This window comes from Balearica regulorum, chromosome 8 (assembly GCF_011004875.1).
Source record: "Balearica regulorum gibbericeps isolate bBalReg1 chromosome 8, bBalReg1.pri, whole genome shotgun sequence".
NCBI classification, from domain to species: Eukaryota; Metazoa; Chordata; class Aves; order Gruiformes; family Gruidae; genus Balearica; species Balearica regulorum.
Genome location: NC_046191.1, coordinates 8,754,657 through 8,774,067, shown reverse-complemented (window position 1 = coordinate 8,774,067; position 19,411 = coordinate 8,754,657). Strand labels below are relative to the sequence as shown.

The window sequence follows — 19,411 nt, the reverse complement described above, 5'->3', positions numbered from 1 at the left end:
GAGCACGGAAGCCCCCCCCGACCCCGGCCCCCGAGATCTCCGTCCTCCCGCCTCACCGCGCCCCCCGCCCGCCATGTGCCGCCCGGGCTCTGAGCATGTGGCGCCGCGATGCCGCCCCCCCCCCGCCCCCCCCCTCCCCCGCCCTCCCCCCCCCCCCCCCACCTCAGCGGGGAGGGGGCGGCATTTGGGGCTTCCCCTGGCCCGGCCCCCCCACACACACACTCCCTTCCCCCGCGGCCCGGCCCGGCCCGCCCTCACCTGCCAGCGCCAGGATCTGGGCCTTGTGGAGCAGCAGGCGGTCGCCCCACTCGCCGGGGCTCTCGTCGTCCTCCTCCGCCTCCTCGGGGTTACGGTACACCGTGTAGACCTTCTGGTTGTCGAAGTCGAGCTGGGACGTGGGGCTGAAGTCCTGCACGCAGGAGACGGGCAGCGCGTAGCAGACGTTGTCCTCCAGGAACCGCACAAAGGCGTACATGGTGCGGCGGGCGGGGCGGCCGCGCCGGTCCCGCGCTCCCCGCTCTGTTATTGTTCCTCAAAATCCGCCTCTGCGCTCGGCTGAGCTCGCCTGGCCGCGCCGACAGCCGGGCGGCCGACAGCTCCGGGCAGACACGAGCAATCCAACGCGGAGCGACGCGAGTCGGGCTGCCGTGCGGCGAGGGGCGGGTGGGGGCCGGGACCGGCGGGCCCGCGGGAGGAGCAGCCCCCGCCCGGCTTTTCCCCCCCCCGCCCCGGCCCAGCCCGGGGCCCGTGCGGAAACACCCCTTCCGGCGGCCCCGGGCGTGTCCCGGCCCCTCCGCGGGGCGCGGGCTCGCCTCAGCTCAGCGCCCGGCAGGCCCGGGCCTGCCCCGGCTCCCCGGGAGCGGCCTCGCACCTCCGCCGCGGAGGGTGTTGGTGCGGGCGGCGAGGCGGAACGGGCAGGTGCCTCCGTCCGAGAGGCTTTCGAGGGTACGGCCGGGCGGGGTGTCGGCTCGTACTCCCCGGGCACCTGTGTGGAGGGCCGGGTCCCACCCTTCGGCCTCGGCGTCGCTGGGCCCGGCGGGCCGAGGGAGTCCTGTCAGAGGTGCTCACCCGCCGGGCTCCACTGCTCGAACTCGTCCCCAGTAAAAGCCCTGGGAAGCTCTTTTTCCCAAGTTACAAACACCTTACACCTGTTCAGAGAAATAGGCGTCACAGACAGTGTGCTCCTGGGCCGTGGCAGTGCCAGGGCCAGCGGAGGGAGGGGGTAGGGGGGACCCATGGCATGCCATGGCCAGCTGAGGAGACCGAATCCTTCCTGGCCAAACAAACCAACACAGAACCCCATGCTCATCTGCTAACTATCACCAGAATGTGTACCCGAAGGTCTTCAGGGTAATGCAGAACCACCTGCACACAATGATACTGTCCAGCGGTGATGGCTGGAAGAACTTGAAGCTTCCCCACCCTCCCCCAAAACAACACAGTTGAGAAGTTGTGTGAAGGTGTGTAAGAACGAGGGCTAGAGACCATGAAGGTGTGTAAGAACGAGGGCTAGAGACCGTGCCGTTTTTAGCACAAATTCCCAGGCTTTTGGAGACACATGCATACTGAGCATGGATGCTTTGAGCTTCCATGTAAGAAAAAAGAATAATGTGGCAATATCGCTTATGGTTCACTGCAAACTCTTACCCAGGTTTCCAATGCTGAAGTCTGTTACCCAGTCAGTCTTAGGAGCAGAACATTAATACATAGAGAGTTATTTAAAGGCAAAAATAATAAATAAATTGCAGAATGAGTAATAAACAGCAAGAGAGGGACATCAGTGGTTTTCTGTTTGCAAAAAGCCCACACAAAATGAAACCAAAATCTATTATCTTTTCTGGTTTGCATATCCCTAAGCCTTTGCAGTACTATCTCTACCCATTACATTCAGTTTAACCACACCAAACTTGTTTTTCCTAGTTATCTTTCACAGACTTCTTAGTACGTGGGAACAGACCACAAGCTGGAAAACCTGAAGTTGTGGCTGAGCACTGGCACAGGTTGCCCAGAGAGCTCGTGGAGTTTCCATCCTTGCAGACAACTCAAAAGCCATCTGGACGTGGTCCTGGGCAACCCACCCCCGGTGGCCCTGCTTGAGCAGGGGGCTGGAGAAGATGACCTCCAGAGGTCCTTTCCAACCTCAGCCATTCCATGGGAGTATCAGAAACTTACAGTTATGCCCAGCAGCAGTCTGTCTGTCTGTGTCTTAACCAACACATGAAAACATAAGGAATGCATACAGGTGTAGTTAAGCCGATGTAACTGTTTCGCTAAGAAGCTGTAAACTTCCCGTACAATAATGGCAGCTTTATTATTTTAGCAATTACAGAGTTTTGCAAATACTTCAGTTTAGGATTGGGGATTTAAATGGCAGTACTTTATGTTAAAGTATTGCCAGACCGGTATGTAATTGCAGGCAAATATAAGTCTGCTACAAAGTATGGATGACAAATGTATTCTAGTAGCTAGGCTGCAAGGGAAATGAAATTCCAGCAAAGATTGTGTTGCTGATCAAACACTAACAGCTGCTGTAGTGCTCCTATCTCCTCTACCTTGTCTTACAATGGAGGTAAAAAGGAGCTGCGGGAAGGTGACAGGACAGCCGGATACCTGGATTACTCCGTGGACGCTTAAAACTATGTGAGTGACAATTTTGCCTCACTAAGTTCAGTGGCTAGTGAGGGATTCAGTACACTGACTCTTACTGGGATTGTATTTCCTCCGCAGCTGAATTCTATTAGCAACATCTAAGACTGCTGTCGAGGGAAAGGAACACAGAGAAAAATGGAGAAATGGGAAACAACAGGGGAAACAAAAAGAAGCTAGGGACTCTAAAATCAGGTTGACTTGGAACGGGAAAGATCTCCTCAGGTACCCAGGAGGCTTGGGGATTTGCCCCAGTGAAAGAAAACTGAAAGACTTCACGTGAAGGCAACGAGCATCATAGTGGGGGTTTTTTGGGGTTTGGGTTGGTTTTTTTTTTTTTTTTTTGCAAAAGGAAAACTCTAAACTGGTATTTGCAACATTTTAAATTTGAAGGTTCAGTTACCATAAAGGCTGTAAAGATTTTTGTATCAGCAGCAAAAAAAAAGGTCTCAGATCCTTTAGAAAGGCTGTTTCATTGTTCTCACTGAAGGACGTCTTTGGGAACAGATTAAGGGTCGGGATGATAAATGCATGTTTACATTCGGTTCCTAGCACAGACATTGAACCAGAAGGCATTATAATGCTAAAGAATTAATAATGATCCCATACATTTCTCTTCTGCCTACAAGGAACAGTGTTAATTTCTGGCTTTAAAATCTATAAATAATCCGCACTGGTTGGCTGTGAAGCTGATCCGTTTAAGCAGAGAATGAAACACAAGTATTGCGACTCCTTTCATTTGGACCTTTCCCATTTCTACTAATGGTTAGCCAGCTGTTTTAACACTGAGGTTAACTTGATGTTTAAAGATGTAAAGCTATTTTAAAAGGTGTAGATTTTAAAACTCATTGTTAAGGGAATTAGTGAATCCTCACAAGATTTAAATCCTCTGGCAAGTCCAGCCTTTTAGAAACAACACAACCCTGCTGAGAAGTAGAATGTCATACTTTCAAACTACAAATGAAGCCTCAGCTTAAAAAGTAAAAGTGCCACTCCAAGAGTCAGGAAACCACAAAGCACAGTCCCAGCCCTTGTTGGACTCCTGAGTGGCTGTTTCCTGGAATAGTACCTATATTTTGCTGCTGTTATTTTTCTTGAAAAGTAAAAAAAAAAAGTGTTAAAGCAAAAGCTGGTGCCTGCTGTTTTGATGCGCACTCTGTGTTTTCACTTAAAATGAAAAGCTAATAGTACCAATAATAGTTATGCAGGTGCTAAATCTCTTTCACAGCAAAACAGTAAAATTAGGCTCATCAGTCACATTACTTCCATGTTTAATACCAAACCCTCAAGGGACACCTATTGATTTTACATCTACTGATGAAGAAATTCCCATTTTATTTTACCATTCAAGTGGAGGGGTTTCACTACTACCTGACTACTCAGCAACGAGAGCACACTGGACTACTGCTAGGAATCCCTACACATTCAATATGCCGTTTAGAAAATGTTATTGTTTTCTTGTGAATTTATTTATCCTCCAAGTAATGCATTTCTTACACAGTTGATTTCAAGCTCAAACGTACCCTGAAGGAAAGATATGTGCACCATTTTTGTAGGGAACACTGTATTTTAACAATGGCATTTAAAGCATATGGCATTTAAGCATAAATAACAATGCACAAGAACTGAAGATTGTTCAAAGGTTTATGTAGGTACACGCTTACCAGATTCTACTCACAATCTGGTTAATTTTTACCAAGAATATGATCAATAGGGTGTCAGAAGATACCTCCATTCCATAGTATCTCATTTTTTATCTTATGATAAAGTGAAAGATAAAGTCATTTCCAGGTATAAATAAATAAAACTCATACACCTGAACAAAGTCATATACACCTTCTAGGTGTTTTGAGATAGAGAGGGTGGTTGGAAGGAGGGAATCTACAAGTTAGACAAACAGAGCATTCCAAAGGGTTGTTCCCCTTTAGATTTGTAAATAATTTTTAACTCTCAAGACACTGTTGCCACACTCTGCTTTCAGCATCACAATGATTACATTGAAAATTCAATTAAAAAAAAGAAAAATGAAAAAAAAAAAAGGTCCAGTTGCTGTACAATCCTAGAAGATGGACAAGAAAATATTTGTGTCCACATATAATTTCTGAAGCACTCCAATACCAAGAGAATAGTATGGGAACCTAGATTACATAGATAAATTCTTAAGATTTAATCTTTTGAAATCTATGGCCTTAAACCATCCTCAGAAGAGGAAGGGCATCACTGCAAAGCTATTTAGTCCCAATTCCTGAGAGTGATCTAACCTTTCTTGGGGCTGAGGATAATACTCAATCATCTTTTACATTAAACTTTCATGTCCTAACAGAATATTCTTTCAAAGAAATGAAACCTAAGGAAAACTTTATGGATCCATTCACATAGGAGACACTTATTTCCCAGCTGGTATATTCCATAGCATGAAAAGGTAATGATTAAGCCAAAGTGACCACTGGAGAAGGCCCTTTCCTCACTCTTAATGACTGGCTGGAGAAACCAAGGGCCAAAGAAAAAGCCAGACAGTCATTAACTGCTGAAAATTCCTGACCTAAAGGTCATTATTACTATTATAAAACTGGAAAATGAAAAAGTAATTATTTTCTTTGGGTTTTTATATGTATTGAAAAGATAAAATTCCAGTGTCTGTTGCTGTGGATACTGGTCTGTAAGATACTTATCTTTCCCATTCTGGCAGGCTATGCAATGGATAGATCTGGGACTGGCAGCCCTTCAAGAATGTGTGCCAGACTGTATTTTCCTTTTCCAAATTACAGGTTAAACGTGCCCACAGAAAGTCAACAGGAATCAGGAGACGCTGCCAGTCGGCGCTATCTTGCCTCGGTGTGAGGCAGGAATTCTCCCCGCTCTCACCCAGTCCTTTGCTCGGCGGGAGCCAGAAGCTGGGTTGTTTGGGAGCTGCAAATGCCTCTCAAATCATCATGGCTTTCAGCTCCCACCCTGCTGTATACCATTCAAAATCTTGGTAAATACCATCTTCTGTACTCGGGCAGTATGCGGTTTGCCATGCTATAAACTTCTTGCCGAAGAGGAAAGTAGGAAAGACATTTTCTTTGAGCTGACTCATGCGTGGACTCACCTTTAAAACACGTCCTTCTGGTACCACTGCTGCCGTCTTCAAGAACTGCTCTGAAGACAGTATTGCTGTTGCAGCCCAAATGATCTTTATTGTTACTGCCATCCACTGATTGCTTCAGCCTATACATTTTCACTCTATCTGGAAATCTGATCTGAGATTTTCCCTTTCTTTTTTTAAACCAGACTTTTCCCTGGCTTTTGACAGACATTTTACTGACAGGACTGTGAAAGTAGCTTTACATACATAGGTTTTGCACCACTGCAAGAATTTGATTCCTTCTGTACCTTCAATTGACTTTCATTTGGCAAGGGCTAAAGTCTTTTTGTAACCTTTGGGCTTCAGTGTAAGATATGATGACTAGACACTGCCCGTGATTATGTTATGCTTTAGACAGAGCTTCTGAGTGAGACGATATTAATGATCCTTTTTCATAATATTTCCATTTTGGTTTTCTGTTCTCACATCTGTAGAGCACTGTTCTGTCTTGAACCAGCATTTATATCTCATACTGACAGGGAAAATGATTCTGTAGCCCTTTTCTGCACAGACCTATTCTGCTTGAGAGGTTCACACAAGTAATACGGGACATGCACAGAAGAAAAGGAGGTCAACTACTACTGACTGCATTTTGTCCAGAATGGTACCTCCGCTAACTCACACCTCCCCGTTCCTTTAGAAGTCTGATTTTAGCGGGAGACTGGACAGGCTCTAGCGATGGTTCTTGCTGTTTTGGAAGGTTCTTGACAATCAGCAGCAGCAGGAATGGGATTGCGCGAGGACAGAGTCAGAACTGCTTAAAGAGATATGTTTGCACGCCCCAGTGCTTTTTAATTCGTGCTCTTGTCATACTCTTTCTAATCTCTTTCAGGGCTGGCTATATTTCAGTATAAAGTGAGTTTTTAGAAAATATTCCCAGGCATTAGTGCTCACATCTCACCACTTCAGAAGAGAAGGTAGAGTTTTCTACCTCTAATGAAAGTCACAATCAGAGAGGGACCAGCAACCCTTCCAAAGAACATCAACTAACGTGAGCACGTAAAATCCTTGTTGTGGAAGGTAAATGGGAGATAACAGAGCAGGAATAATCCTCAGAATATTTCAGAAAAGTGCCTTTCTCAGCTGTGTCTTGTTAATAATCACATTTAAATTAGAAGAACATAATTCTTCACAGTTGGCAAACTGAATGCTGAAACTGCTGGAAACTGAGAAGTGCAAGTGCTCACTGATATAAAAACCTTCTCTATACTCTGTGAACCTCTCCACGCCTGCGAAGACCAGACATCATCATCATCATTTATGAGTTACAAATGAAGTTGCACCTCGTCTGCGCTATTAAGTGAATTTTTTTTTAAAAAAACAAACAAAACCAAAACCAACAAGTAAATGTTAACGGGAAGGAGTTGGTGTCACTCAACTCCCAAAAATTCATAGCATGGGATAACTATGATAGACCCCCAACAGGAATTCTTCTAGTTCTTCAATGAAGAGTGACTCTTTTTATCTCATGCAGCATAGAAAATCAGTGTTCATGTTTGCCCCACTTGCGAGGAAGGTGTTCCTTCAAAATAGAAAATGGCATAGGAAACTGATAACCCAAGAGGTGTTTGAAACCTCAAGGGGCTTCACGCTTTGCTCGTATTTTCCACAAGATCCTGAGCAACATCTATTGTGCAATACTATTTAACATTCAGGGGAATCAGGATCTTTTTAAAAGTGTGATCAGAAAGGAGGGTCCTTCATAGGCTGTCACAGTATTCCTCATAACAAAGCAAGCTTTGCTTCATAAAGAAATATCTTGTACTAGAATACCCTAGGGAAGCGATAGTTTTGGTTTTTTTAAACAAAGACAGGAATTTTTGAGTTCGAGGTTCCCTTTAAGTACTCTTCTAACAGGAATATGTTTAAGGATGCTCTATCAAGTTCATGCATGAAATGCCATCCAGCCGTTAGTATATTTCTATGCAAATACAGCTGTGAAAGCTAATAACTGAAATCTGCATTTTTTTCACATTTCCAGCGTATTATACAACTTCTCGTTCTTTTCTGTTTTGTAACTCACATTAGCCTCTCGTATCAATAAAACAAAGCTCAGGTTATATTGCCTCCTGCTTAAATTCTCTACAAACATCAAAGCTGGACATTTGAATAAGCAATTTAATGTATACATTTTTATTCAGTTCAATATACTGATATTCTCCTGGTAGGAATAAGAATTCTGCAAGAAGACTGCAGAGAAACACACCATTCAGAATATGAATTGGAATATTCTCGCAACACTTTTCAGTGAGGATGGTGTGATATTAAGATTAGATCCTGCATATAATCAAATTTTGATGCTTGTACACAGAGTCTGGTATTTCTTTTCCTTTATAAGGTCTGTATGCAAAAACACAGCAATCCAATATTTTGCACATACACTGTCTGCAGATACTACACAGTCCAAACTGATGAAAAAGTAATGTCAATGAAAATAAGAAACTGTCTGGGGCACTGCAGCGTACAGACTTTGGTAAATTCATCATAACTAGTTTTACTATTCTGAGGACAGAAAATATTGCAAAACCAGTCTTTCCAGAACAGCTAGAGTAAACAGGGCTTGTGTCCATCTCTAAATTCAATCTTGGGGTATAGATTGATTCTTTGGGAGCTGTAAATATTTCCATAATCTTTCAAATTCTCTGGTATGATACACGCAGAATTTCTTCCAAATGGCCTATATTTTCCAAATTCTCTTTTTATTTACCAGTAGATATAAGAGGTAATAAAATAGGAAAGATAAGATACGTGAGGAGACAACAGGGATTATATTACAAGCAAAAGGTGGCACTACTGAGAATATATCACAGTATTTAGTGAACATAAATAAGCATACCTACAGTTTTTATCCAAAAACACAAGAGAGAAAAGACCACAGAGCAAAGGAAGTCTGAATTTTGTTCAAGAGGTAAAACAGAAGCAGCACATTGCAGTAGCTCAAGATACTGCTTTAAATAGTTAACTGGTTGGGAAGTAAGCTAATAATGGTTTAGATAAATTTTCACCTATGAAAAGTGATGAATTGACACATTTCTTAACAAATAAGGACAGTTCAGCAGACACCATTATCTGCCTTGCCTCTGACCTGGAGGGACTATTTCTACAGTGAAAGGCATAGTCGGTCTCCGAGGGCAAGGCAGCCTTTAATCCCATAGTGTGATTACTAACACGGACACCAATTATAATTTTACAAAAAGGGGAGAGAGCAGTTTCATTATACTGAGGCTTATATATACATACCTTGATGATCAGGTACTGCCCACAGAGGCTTTTCACCAATTTTACACACCATGCGTGACACAAATACTTTGATTTTCTGTGGTCTGTCCAAAATTCACTGAAAACACTCCTGACCACTATCACAGTATTTAAAAAAAAAAAACAAAACCCACCCAACTGTTAATCAAAAAGAACAAGGACAGTAACCACTCCTGCTCACACCTCACGTGAAATGGACACAGAGAGGTTGGACCTAGAAAGGACTCCGGCAGACCTCAAATACCTACATGCAGCTTTACAGTCCAAGAAATCCCACAGAGTTATTGCTTACCCTGCAGGGCAGTCTCAGAACAAGATCTCAAATACCATCTGTGCTCAGTGTGGAAGCTGCCAAAATCCCATCCACAGAAACCGTGGAGCACAGAGCGTTGTAACGCCCATCCTCCTCTGGAGCAAAGGCTGAAAGAGGATATCTCCATCTTCTTACTTTAGCAGCCTGAAATTCTCACCTCTCCTTCCAAAAGACAGGCCGAGAGAAACTTCTTTCACAATTGGCCAGTCAGGCCAGGAGGACACGACACCAGAGTGATGTCTCCCATCTTTTATCGATTCCCTCCTCGCTGGGGCAGTTGCCTGGCTAGTGAGATCCCTGGCTTTGGTCCCCCACCCGGCTGAAGGCGTTTGGACCCCTGCTCTGCATCTCCAGTTGTAAAAATCCCTTTCTTCATCTAACACACGTAATTTCCCTGAGTCAAAACCACCAGGAAAGGAGTGCATGTGTCTCCCAGTCTCAGGCTGAATGGATTATACTCCAGATGACTTCTTACTGATCACTCGTAGTTGACCAAGCTACTGCAGGGTAACGTATTTCTTCCACTGAGAGCAAACTACTTTGAATTAACTCATGTTTACCAATTGTAAGAGCATGTACCTGGGCAGTTACTGTAAATCAGCTGATTTGCGGGAAACTTATTCCTCAGTAGTTTCTTTAGAGGTCTGTATTTCAGAGAGAACAGTGTTACTGAAGCGGGAAGTAAGAGATGTAAGTAACAATTAGGCTTACTCTTAAATGCCTCAAATAGCTCCAAGGTCATGTTTCCTCTGACAAAATATTCTCAGAGAGCATACTTGCTGCACTTAAAGTGCGTTACATGTTTTGGCTTGTTTGGGGTTTTGCTTTTTTACTCCCTTAGATTTTACGACAATTGGAAGTGAAAAAAATATGTTTACATATGAATCCCCCATTTTAATTGTTTTATGTTTTGAGTTTTTTTAATTGTGGTCCTTGCTGAAATAGCAAGATCAATATAAAGTCCATACTTAGGAAGGCTAAGAAGAATATTAGATTTTCCTCTGTCTTAAAAATTCCTGTAAAATGGCAGCTGTTTCCTTGGGATCCTATTTAATGAACATCAGTGGAAGACTGTCAGTAATCAGTATTGCTGAATGGTTTATTTACTTGGAAAATAACATGGGTTTCGGTACTTAACTTTCATCTTTTAAGTGTAGAAGTTTTGGTCCTAGTGATATAATTTACTAAGCTATCTCCAGGCAATTAAAATATATTCTATAGTTTAACCTTTGGATGATGTATAAATACACATAGACACTCCTACAAGGCAATTTGTCTGCCAATCTGGAAAATGCTAATGTTATAGTCAATAAGTCAACAGTCTGCAATGTTAAATTATGAAATCAGAAAGAAATCTAGTTCACATTCAACCTGGATATAAAGATCATAAGAATTTCCAATTTTCTGTGTGGGACAGTAAATTTCAAAGACGACTGTATTCTGCCCCAATAATCATAATCTGCACAGCATGCTCAGGTATTGTTGGAGAGATTAAAAGCACAAAAACAGAGCAGAGCAGCTCAGCATCAGACAATCACAAGCAATTCTATGTCAGCAACAGACAGCTGGAGACATATGCCAGCAATATTGCAAAAGTGGTAAAATGGAGATTTTGTGACAGCAAGGACGTGGGATTCATACATTAAGCTAAAACTCAACCAAAAACATTGAAATTATTGTTCACAAGTAACAGAAAGTCTACCATTTTGGCATAAAAATATTTAAAGCAAAAATTAAGCAGAAGCAAGTATTTTCTTCTCTCTTTAATAATTTGCATGCTGAACATCTGTATGATTTCCGTGTTATGGATTATCTTGGTCAAAGAGATCAGGATAATTTTTCCTGATCAGCTGGAAGAGCTGTCCAGTTATGTACCAAACTCGTATTTTGTGAAAATTTTGTGTGAAAAAGGAGTTTGATGGAATTTTATCTTCAAAATACAGTTTAAAAGAAAATAAAGGATATTTTGTTTCAATTGACATAGCTTGAGTCATTCTGCTGTTCCCTTCCACATGAGTTTCACATCTCCATCAACTATTATACTTTGATACTCGTTCCCATCTATCCCCGCTTTTCTCTTTCACTTTTTTAATTTCAACATCTACTGCTAAAAAGTAAGTCAGTCCAAAAAAAGAGGCTGAAAAAAATCCTTTTATATTTATTGTCATGAATCAGAAGAGAGAACAGGGAAAAATACTTGGATTTGTGAAGCAAAAAATAATGTACCTTTCCCATGCTTTCTCTCAAAGCCTCCATTATAGTCACCCTCAGAACCTTTCCTTTCTTTTTTGTAGTTGACCATGTAAAATCAGGATAAAAAAATTCAAGGATCTGAACCTGAAAATACCCCAAGTTTCCTGTTTTCACAAGTAAACATTTCTCAGAAAACCCTTTGTATGTCGGATTTCCTATAAAAATGGAAAATAGCTTGAAAATATTCACAAGAAAGTAAAAAGTCTTGTGATGAGTTCACATCCCCTGTGTATGAACAGCAGTTTCAAAGCGGTGTTTTATAGAGGTGGTGAGGCCTGAACATTTTTGGGTTTTATTGCTGAGGCTCTGCCTTTGTAGCTCGAGCGTTTTGTCCTGGGATCTTTCCATAAGATTCCCGAAGCTGCGACTCTCTGGGAGGGTAATGGAGACAAGTGACTTGTGAAGAAACTAACGCCCAGGCCCTGAGGTCTTTGGATTTTAGGACTAGGAGTTTGATGCAGATTGAAGAACAATGTGATCCTTGAGGCGCTGATGAAAGATTTTGAAAAACCAATGCAATAAGAGGCGTCAGAGGGGAACGGCAGATTGATTGCAACAGCCAGTGCCAAAAAGTTCTGAAAAGAACAAAAATGTAGTGCTGAGTAAAAGAAAGAAAGAAGAAAGGAGGGAAAGGATACTAAGAACTTGCAGGCCTCCGGCAACTTGCCTGCTTATTGATGTGTATCTGGGGCAATTAATCAAGCAATTTTCATCACTGTTTTTTACAATGATGTGTAAACTTTGATGATGCTTTTCAGTCTGGTTCAGTAGGTGGGGTTGACAGGATCTACCCTGAACTTCAACGTACTAAAACTTGAGCACCTCGTTGAAGCTCATCTCTTGGGTCAATGGAGGGCAAGCACCCCCAGAGCAGAGATTGCCCATCAATTCAGAGACAGGAAGAACCACTCTCTCCTGAGCTGATACTGATTCCTCAACACGTAGCATAGACCAGACACCTAGTATTGGTGTGCCTGAAGCAAGTTATGATGAACTTTAACCTACACACTCTCCTTCCCCCCCCAAATTAATACCTCAATTAGTAGGTTTTTTTAAACAGACAGGCACACAAACTCTAGTTTTGGGATGTAGTGAACCACTCTCAACTACAAACCTGTCTGAACGGGGGCACAAAGCCAGCACACCCAGCCCCGAGAGGCTCGCAGTGATGCAAAAATGTTATTCTAGCAGCACAGAGCCCATGCAGCGCCCGTCCGCTGTCACAGAGGGATGTGGCTGAGACAATCCTACACCTGATGATGAAAGTCTGTTTTAACTTGTCTTTGGGGTCGCTACCATGCAAAATACATTACAGCGGCCTCCATGCTTCTCTAATCTCCAGCTGGAAGCCAGCCCGTCAGATCGGCACTACTGGAGAAACACTGAAGCCGCCTTGCAGCCTCGCCTTACCCAGGCCAGAATGCTGACTGCTGCAACAAACATGAACCGGGAGTAAAACAGAGCGTTGAATACATTAATCAAAATCATCGCTGTTGCAAGATCTGCTAAGAACAAAGAAAACAAATCCAAGGAAAGTTAACACTAGAAACCATTTGCAAGGCTCCATGAGTCAGCTAATGAAATAACTGTCAATTGAAGACACGAACCTTTTGTGCTTTCACACAATTTAAATACAAAGTAATTTGCATTCAGGAATCCAAGTCTCCCTGAAAAAAGATTAACAATAGGATTCACTTTCTTTCCACAACCTTGTTTCTCCCTCCCTTCCCCCCAGGGGTGGCTCTGATAAGGTCACCTTATTAATGCAGATCTCTGTTTTTCAGAAAGCAGCCAGGAGTTTAACTGTTTCACTGTGAAATGATCTATGAGATGAGAACAGTCCATTTTTTATCCTTGATTGATCATTTCAGCTTGTATAACAGCAAATCCTAAGGGACACCACTCAAATCCCTGCTTCAGAATGACCTAGAGATTCAACGCTAAGAAGTGTCGCGCTCCACTACACAATCCTTCATCGCTTTTTCTTAACTTAGCATTTTCCACAGAACATAATAAAGTTGCTTTGCATCATTACAGTTCTCTGTAGAAAAAAACATCTTATAAATAGGCAAAAAGTTTGAAGAGCTGAGAGCTGGGTGCCACTAGAGCCAGCAGAGGAAGTGAGGCATCAAGCGGTTAATACCTTTTCCCCTGGCACAAAGGCAGGAGAAAGTCTGTGATCGCAATTCAGGTGTCACAGCTTCTCATTTCCTTCACTGGCCACCAGACACCTGTTTCCCTGCTCTTAATGGCCCCTGTTGAGTTGAAAATAAAGCTATTCTCTCTCTCTCTCTTTTTTTTTTTTTTAAGTTATTTACTGTGTATAAACTTTATCTCAACTCTATTGTTGGGTTATTCTTCTCTATTCTATGCACCTTCATCCAACTAATCTTCTTTTTGCTTTTTTTTTGGTGACTTTTTGCTGACGTGTACAGAGTCCTTAAATCATTACAAATATAAATAGCAGTGGCTGGATTACAAAAGATTCTGGAACACTTGTGATAGTAAATTAGCAGGCAGGCAAACCTACAGCTGCCAGCAGCTGATGTAGTACTTTATAGTATTGTTTTTTAGATTGCGTAAAGGAGAATTATTGTCCTTTGAGCTTCGTTGTCTGTTTCTTTCAATCTGTCAAACAGTTCAACAATTTGATGCTCACACAAAGTTCACAGAGAAACACTTGGTGGAATTTACAGGCAAAGGTTTTCTATGCTTATAAATCCCAAATATCATATACACAGACTGGGGGAGATAACAAGTCTGAGACACAAGCAGCAGGTAGAATTTGGGAAAGAAACCACTGGGACATCTTTCCATTCTCTAGAGTATTTCTAAACAGATGGACATTTTATCCATGGAACATCAAGAACCATCTGACACAGCTCTCCCTATTTTTCTTCCTATACTTTCTTCGTAAATGCCGAACTCAGACTGTTGTATCATGATCGTGCAATCTATAAATTCCTGTAATCAACTGATGGAGCAACATCAGATATGTAGACTTTGTATGGGCCACAAGCATCTTTACATCCCTTTATAAATTGCTGACACGTTCCCTATCTAAAAGGGATTACAGTCATAGAGGATGATCCTGCAAATGCCTGCTATTGAATGTAGCATGTGCTCTCATGAGTAAGCCCACTGAAGCTACCAACAACTCACATGGCTGGGACAAAAAAACTCTGATTCACATATACGACTAACAAAGATATTCAGGCCACAACATTTTCTATCTGACTATGCTTTTGAAGGCTGAGATTTAGAGGGCTGATGCTTTCAGATTTGAGACAAAGCCCAGGACAACAGGCTGGCTGTGAGATGACACAGGCAAGAAGTGCAGGAACAGGTAGTGGTTCCCCTCAGAAATAATCTTCAAGAAGGAAAACAAAATTTGGAAATCTGTATCAGGAAGGCATCGGGTAGTTACCTTGTGATGATGATGGTGAGATGATGGTGATGAAGTTCAGATGAGAGGAGTATACAGAGTAGAAGGGATACAGGAGATCATTGCAGAGCTGTGCTGAAGACAGGATTTGGATTACATGGGACTTAGCAGGGAGAGAAGGCTCAGCGCTAATACAGAAAAGATGGGGAAGTAATAAAAGGATTCAAAGAGCAAGAGGTTTCATTGTGAGCAGCAGCAGAAGTGATTCTTAGCCACTCTGGTAAACTTGGGTAGGAGCTATTGGCCCCAAGCCAGGATACGGAAGACAATGTCCACAAAAAAGTGTCAGAGAACTCCCCGATCAGAGAAAAGACAGCCTGCTCGGCTGGTTTCTGATCTGTGTGCCTCTTTTGGCAAGTGAGTATGCAGTGCAAGTCACTCACTGGAGCAACCTTGCAAACACCATATCTAAGCAGCTCATGTAGTGAGCAGCCTGAGATGAAATGCCCTTGAATTGAAAGGAATGTGCTATTGCCTGGTACAACATGCAACTGCCTTTCACTGGTCTCATTTTTAGAGACTGATTTTAGTTTTGAGGAGCGATGAGTGGTGCATGTTGTAGGTATTTTGCCTAGGGTGTGCTATTTCATTAATTGAATGTTATTTAACAAAATCTCATAGTTTCTGAAGGCAGACTAATAAATTATTTGCAGGTTATCACTGATGGATACATAAAATCTACTGAAAACATCAGTTGTCATTCAGCAATGGCATGGCCTGAATATTTATTGTCTTTTATTTGCATTATGTCTATTTTATTTCATGGAAAGTTAAGAATTCTAAAACACATTAAAAAATCATTTCCAATGATAAACATCCACAGTGTTAAAACCAATCTCTTTTCCTCCCCACCCAACACAAAGCAATCCTCTCTCTACCTATGCCCTTGCATTAGTAAAGACCTGAGTTTAGAGAGAGTTCTTGCTACAATCTCTGGGTATTATCTGACTCGTGTTCTTCCCCATGGAATAAAAACGTCCCTAAAAAGTCACCAATATCACGCAACAATCCAGGGACAGAATAAAGCAAGAAAGCGAGATTATTGTAACAATGATTAGCTTTAGTGTAGAGCATTATAAGGTCAAATTTCTGGTTGCTAGTCTGGGTGACTATTTTTACAGCGCAGTGTAACTGAGAAAGGGGCCGCTGACTATTCTAAGGTTTGTGTTAAGGCTCTTGGTATGCCCACTGTGAACAAGAGCCTTCCCAACAGCGCAACACTACCTTGAGCTGCCTTTGGCGTAGTTTTCCGGAATAAATTACTCCCTGTTGAACATTAAAGATATACTTTCAATAACATGCTATGTAAATAGTAGCTGCATTATTCTGAAAACCTTGTATTTCCCAAAGTTGGTTGGTTTGATTGTTTTACAAATGCTGTTAGTACATTACTGAGAGCTACAGGTCTTTGGGCTTGCAGAGTCTGTGCACAGCAACTTTTAGATAAAACACCAAATGCAAGTATGGCTGGCAAAGACGTAAGAACAAAGAGGAGAGAAAAATATTTTTAAATTACTCCTGCAAAATACAGCTTGAAGTCACAAAGATGTCTCTACTAAGTGAAGAAATCTATAGTTCTGTTCAAAATTTTTTTAAAGAATTAACTAAACAGAAAAGGCAGGGACTAAATGAGATCTTAAGTTGGTTCCAGATAGTTGCAACAATGCAAGCTAAAGGGGTTTTGCTGTTCATTTCTTTGCAGCAACACGAACTTGCATAACCATGGGGACGATGGGTGCAAACCCAGGAATGGCAAGAAGTCAAAATACAACTAGGCACCACACGTAGAGTGCTCACAGCAAGCTTGTGTCATGAAATATAAAGCACTACTGCAGAGACGAGGGAGGTGGAATGGCCACACTTCTTGTAATAAAATACAGAATTTGGTTCACATTTCTATCATTGGGTTGGGTTTTGGTTTTGCTTGTAATTTGCCTGCGATATCCTGAGTCGAGCCTGGGTTTCATTGAAGTAAATACACAATTTTTTTAATGACCTTCATCTGCTGCTTATATACTGGTTTCTTAGTTCCATAAGGGATTTAGGGATACAGGGAAAACACAAAACCAAACAAAATCAAAAGAAGTATAACTGGATTAAAAGAAATAAGCCTACGTATGCTGTCTTCAATTATTGACAATTTTGAATTATTACTTTTGAATTTAAACTGACATGCCTCCATGTATTGCACTACAGCAGTTTAAAGCTAATACGGTAATTTAAGGGCTCAAATGCCTCCTTAACATAAAACTATAGTGTTTTGATTTGTTGAAACTTGGGCAATTAGTAATGATACATTTGCTGACAGGTCTTAAGCAGCAACAATCACAAACACTGTACACACGCTACTAGATTTATTTGTCAGAATGCATGCTTTTTAAATCTGAGTAAAAATGGATTTTGTAAACTGATTGAGATTAATTAAAGGTATAACTCAGGGAAGGAAAAAAAAATGACTCACTGCAGATTTATTTTCAGATCATTTTTCACTGGGCAGTTTGCAGGTCTAACGAGCAGAAGCTACTGACATAGCGTGCAAACATTTCTGCTTTCACATCAGGGAGAGAGGGAATTTTTTTTCTCATTTTTCTTTACTTTGGCTGTCTGAAAGCAAGGTGTCTAGTCCACGAGGTTGCTGCCAAGGCACCAGGGAAAAACATACATTTCTGGGAGAAACTGATTTTACCTACTTCAGGAAAGAGTAAATTGCTCTCTGGAAGTTCTGAGAAAATACTCTCTATGAAATTTCTCAGAAGTCAGAAGGCAAATATAGAAGAGCTTAAAGTATATCTTTTTAAACTTTCATACTTGCTCACATATTTTTTTTAATACTTACATCTATAAACATGAAAAAAAGAAGAAAAAAAGTGATGTAAATTATATGGACTTCAGCAGGGGCTCCCATGCTGCAGTGTCCCAGTGCAAGCCTATGGGTTTAGCTAGTTCCCCAGAAGGTTTTTTTTCTACAACTGAAATTTTTATTGTAATTTAAAACAAAACCAAAACCCAACATATTTGTATTTCAGATGACTCAGTTATTGTAAATTGATACCGCAGGAAGTGGCTGAAGTGACACCAGTTTATCCCATGCAGATCCAACTCCAGTCCAGCACGGTGGAGCTGGCAAGCATTGGGCAGGATCCAACCCTTGAACCCCTTACCCAAACCACTGCTTCTCCCCTGGAGAAAAGCTCTCATACAGCAAACACCTTTCACACAGGTGGTCGAGACCCCTCAGCCCTGAAGCAATGGTGCCACAATAGCTTATAGCAGCAGCAACAAGCTGATTTTTTTCTTGCAAGCAAGAGCAGCCATTCCTGGAAGCAGCATTTTCTGCTGGACAGACCAGGGAAGTTCAGGGAGGAGACTGTGCTGGGTCTGGCTGAGATGGAGTTAATGTTCCCCACAGCAGCCCTCATAGCACTGTGCTGTGTATCGGGGTAGCAACAAGGTGCTGATAACACACCAGTGTTTTGGGTCCTGCTGAGCAGTGCTGGCACAGCATCAGGGCTGTCTCTCCAACATTCCTCCTCACCAGCAGGCTGGGGGTGGGCAAGATCCTGGGAGGGGACACAGCCAGGACAGCTGACCCAAACTGACCAAAGGGATATTCAATGCCATATGAATTCCATACCATTCCATACATCTGCTCAGCAATAAAAGCTAAGAGAAAGGAGAAGGGGGGGCATACTGAAGCCCTACTTCCTGGGAAGTGACTGGACATCACCTGCTGATGGACAGTAGAGAATAAATCTTTTTTTTTTTCTGTTGCTTCCATGCAGAACCTTTGCTTTGGCTTTATTAAACTACCTTTATCTTGACCCATAAAGTTTTTTCCATCTTATTTTCTCCCCCCACCCCACCCCGTTCTGCTGAGGATGGGAGTGATAGAGCAGCTTGGTGGACAGCAAGCATCCACCACAGCAACTTAGAGAGGGTGAGGGGATGAGACGTGGTCCCTAAGGTAGATGGTGGTGGGAAGTGAGTACCAAACCAGCAAAAACATGACTGGTTCTCTTATTATCCAGTGTGAAACACAGCAGAGATACTAGGGCTTAACATGATACTGCGGAACATCAAAATTATCAGTTGTGTCCAGATCTAAGGACAAAATATTATTTATCAAAATATTGAGCAAAAACTTAAATGTTAGAATGGGCACCTAGGAACAAGGTAAAAGGACTTCTTTTTAAATGCGATGTTATCCCGAAAGTTCCTTCAGGTATTTTTACTCAGTGTTCCAAAGAGCTTGTTAACAGACAGACTTCTCAAAGCCCGTACCATTGCCATCCACGCTACCGCCCCTGCTCAAAGAAGCAAGTCCTCAAAGGCAACACGTTTGAACAACAGAAACGAATGGAAAGTGAAA

The 19,411-nt window shown here is 42.2% G+C and overlaps 2 protein-coding genes across 3 annotated transcripts in view; both read right to left on the bottom strand.

Moving 5' to 3' along the window:
- The window catches only part of BEND5 (BEN domain containing 5), a 32,417-nt gene extending 31,565 nt beyond the window's left edge, over positions 1–852 (bottom strand). Inside the window, 1 exon segment of the mRNA XM_075759447.1 lies at positions 259–852. Coding sequence (XP_075615562.1) covers positions 259–475 — 217 coding nt within the window. The 5' untranslated portion in view covers positions 476–852.
- Positions 1–19,411, bottom strand: part of AGBL4 (AGBL carboxypeptidase 4) — a 950,709-nt gene that overhangs the window by 379,988 nt on the left and 551,310 nt on the right. The window lies entirely within an intron of this gene.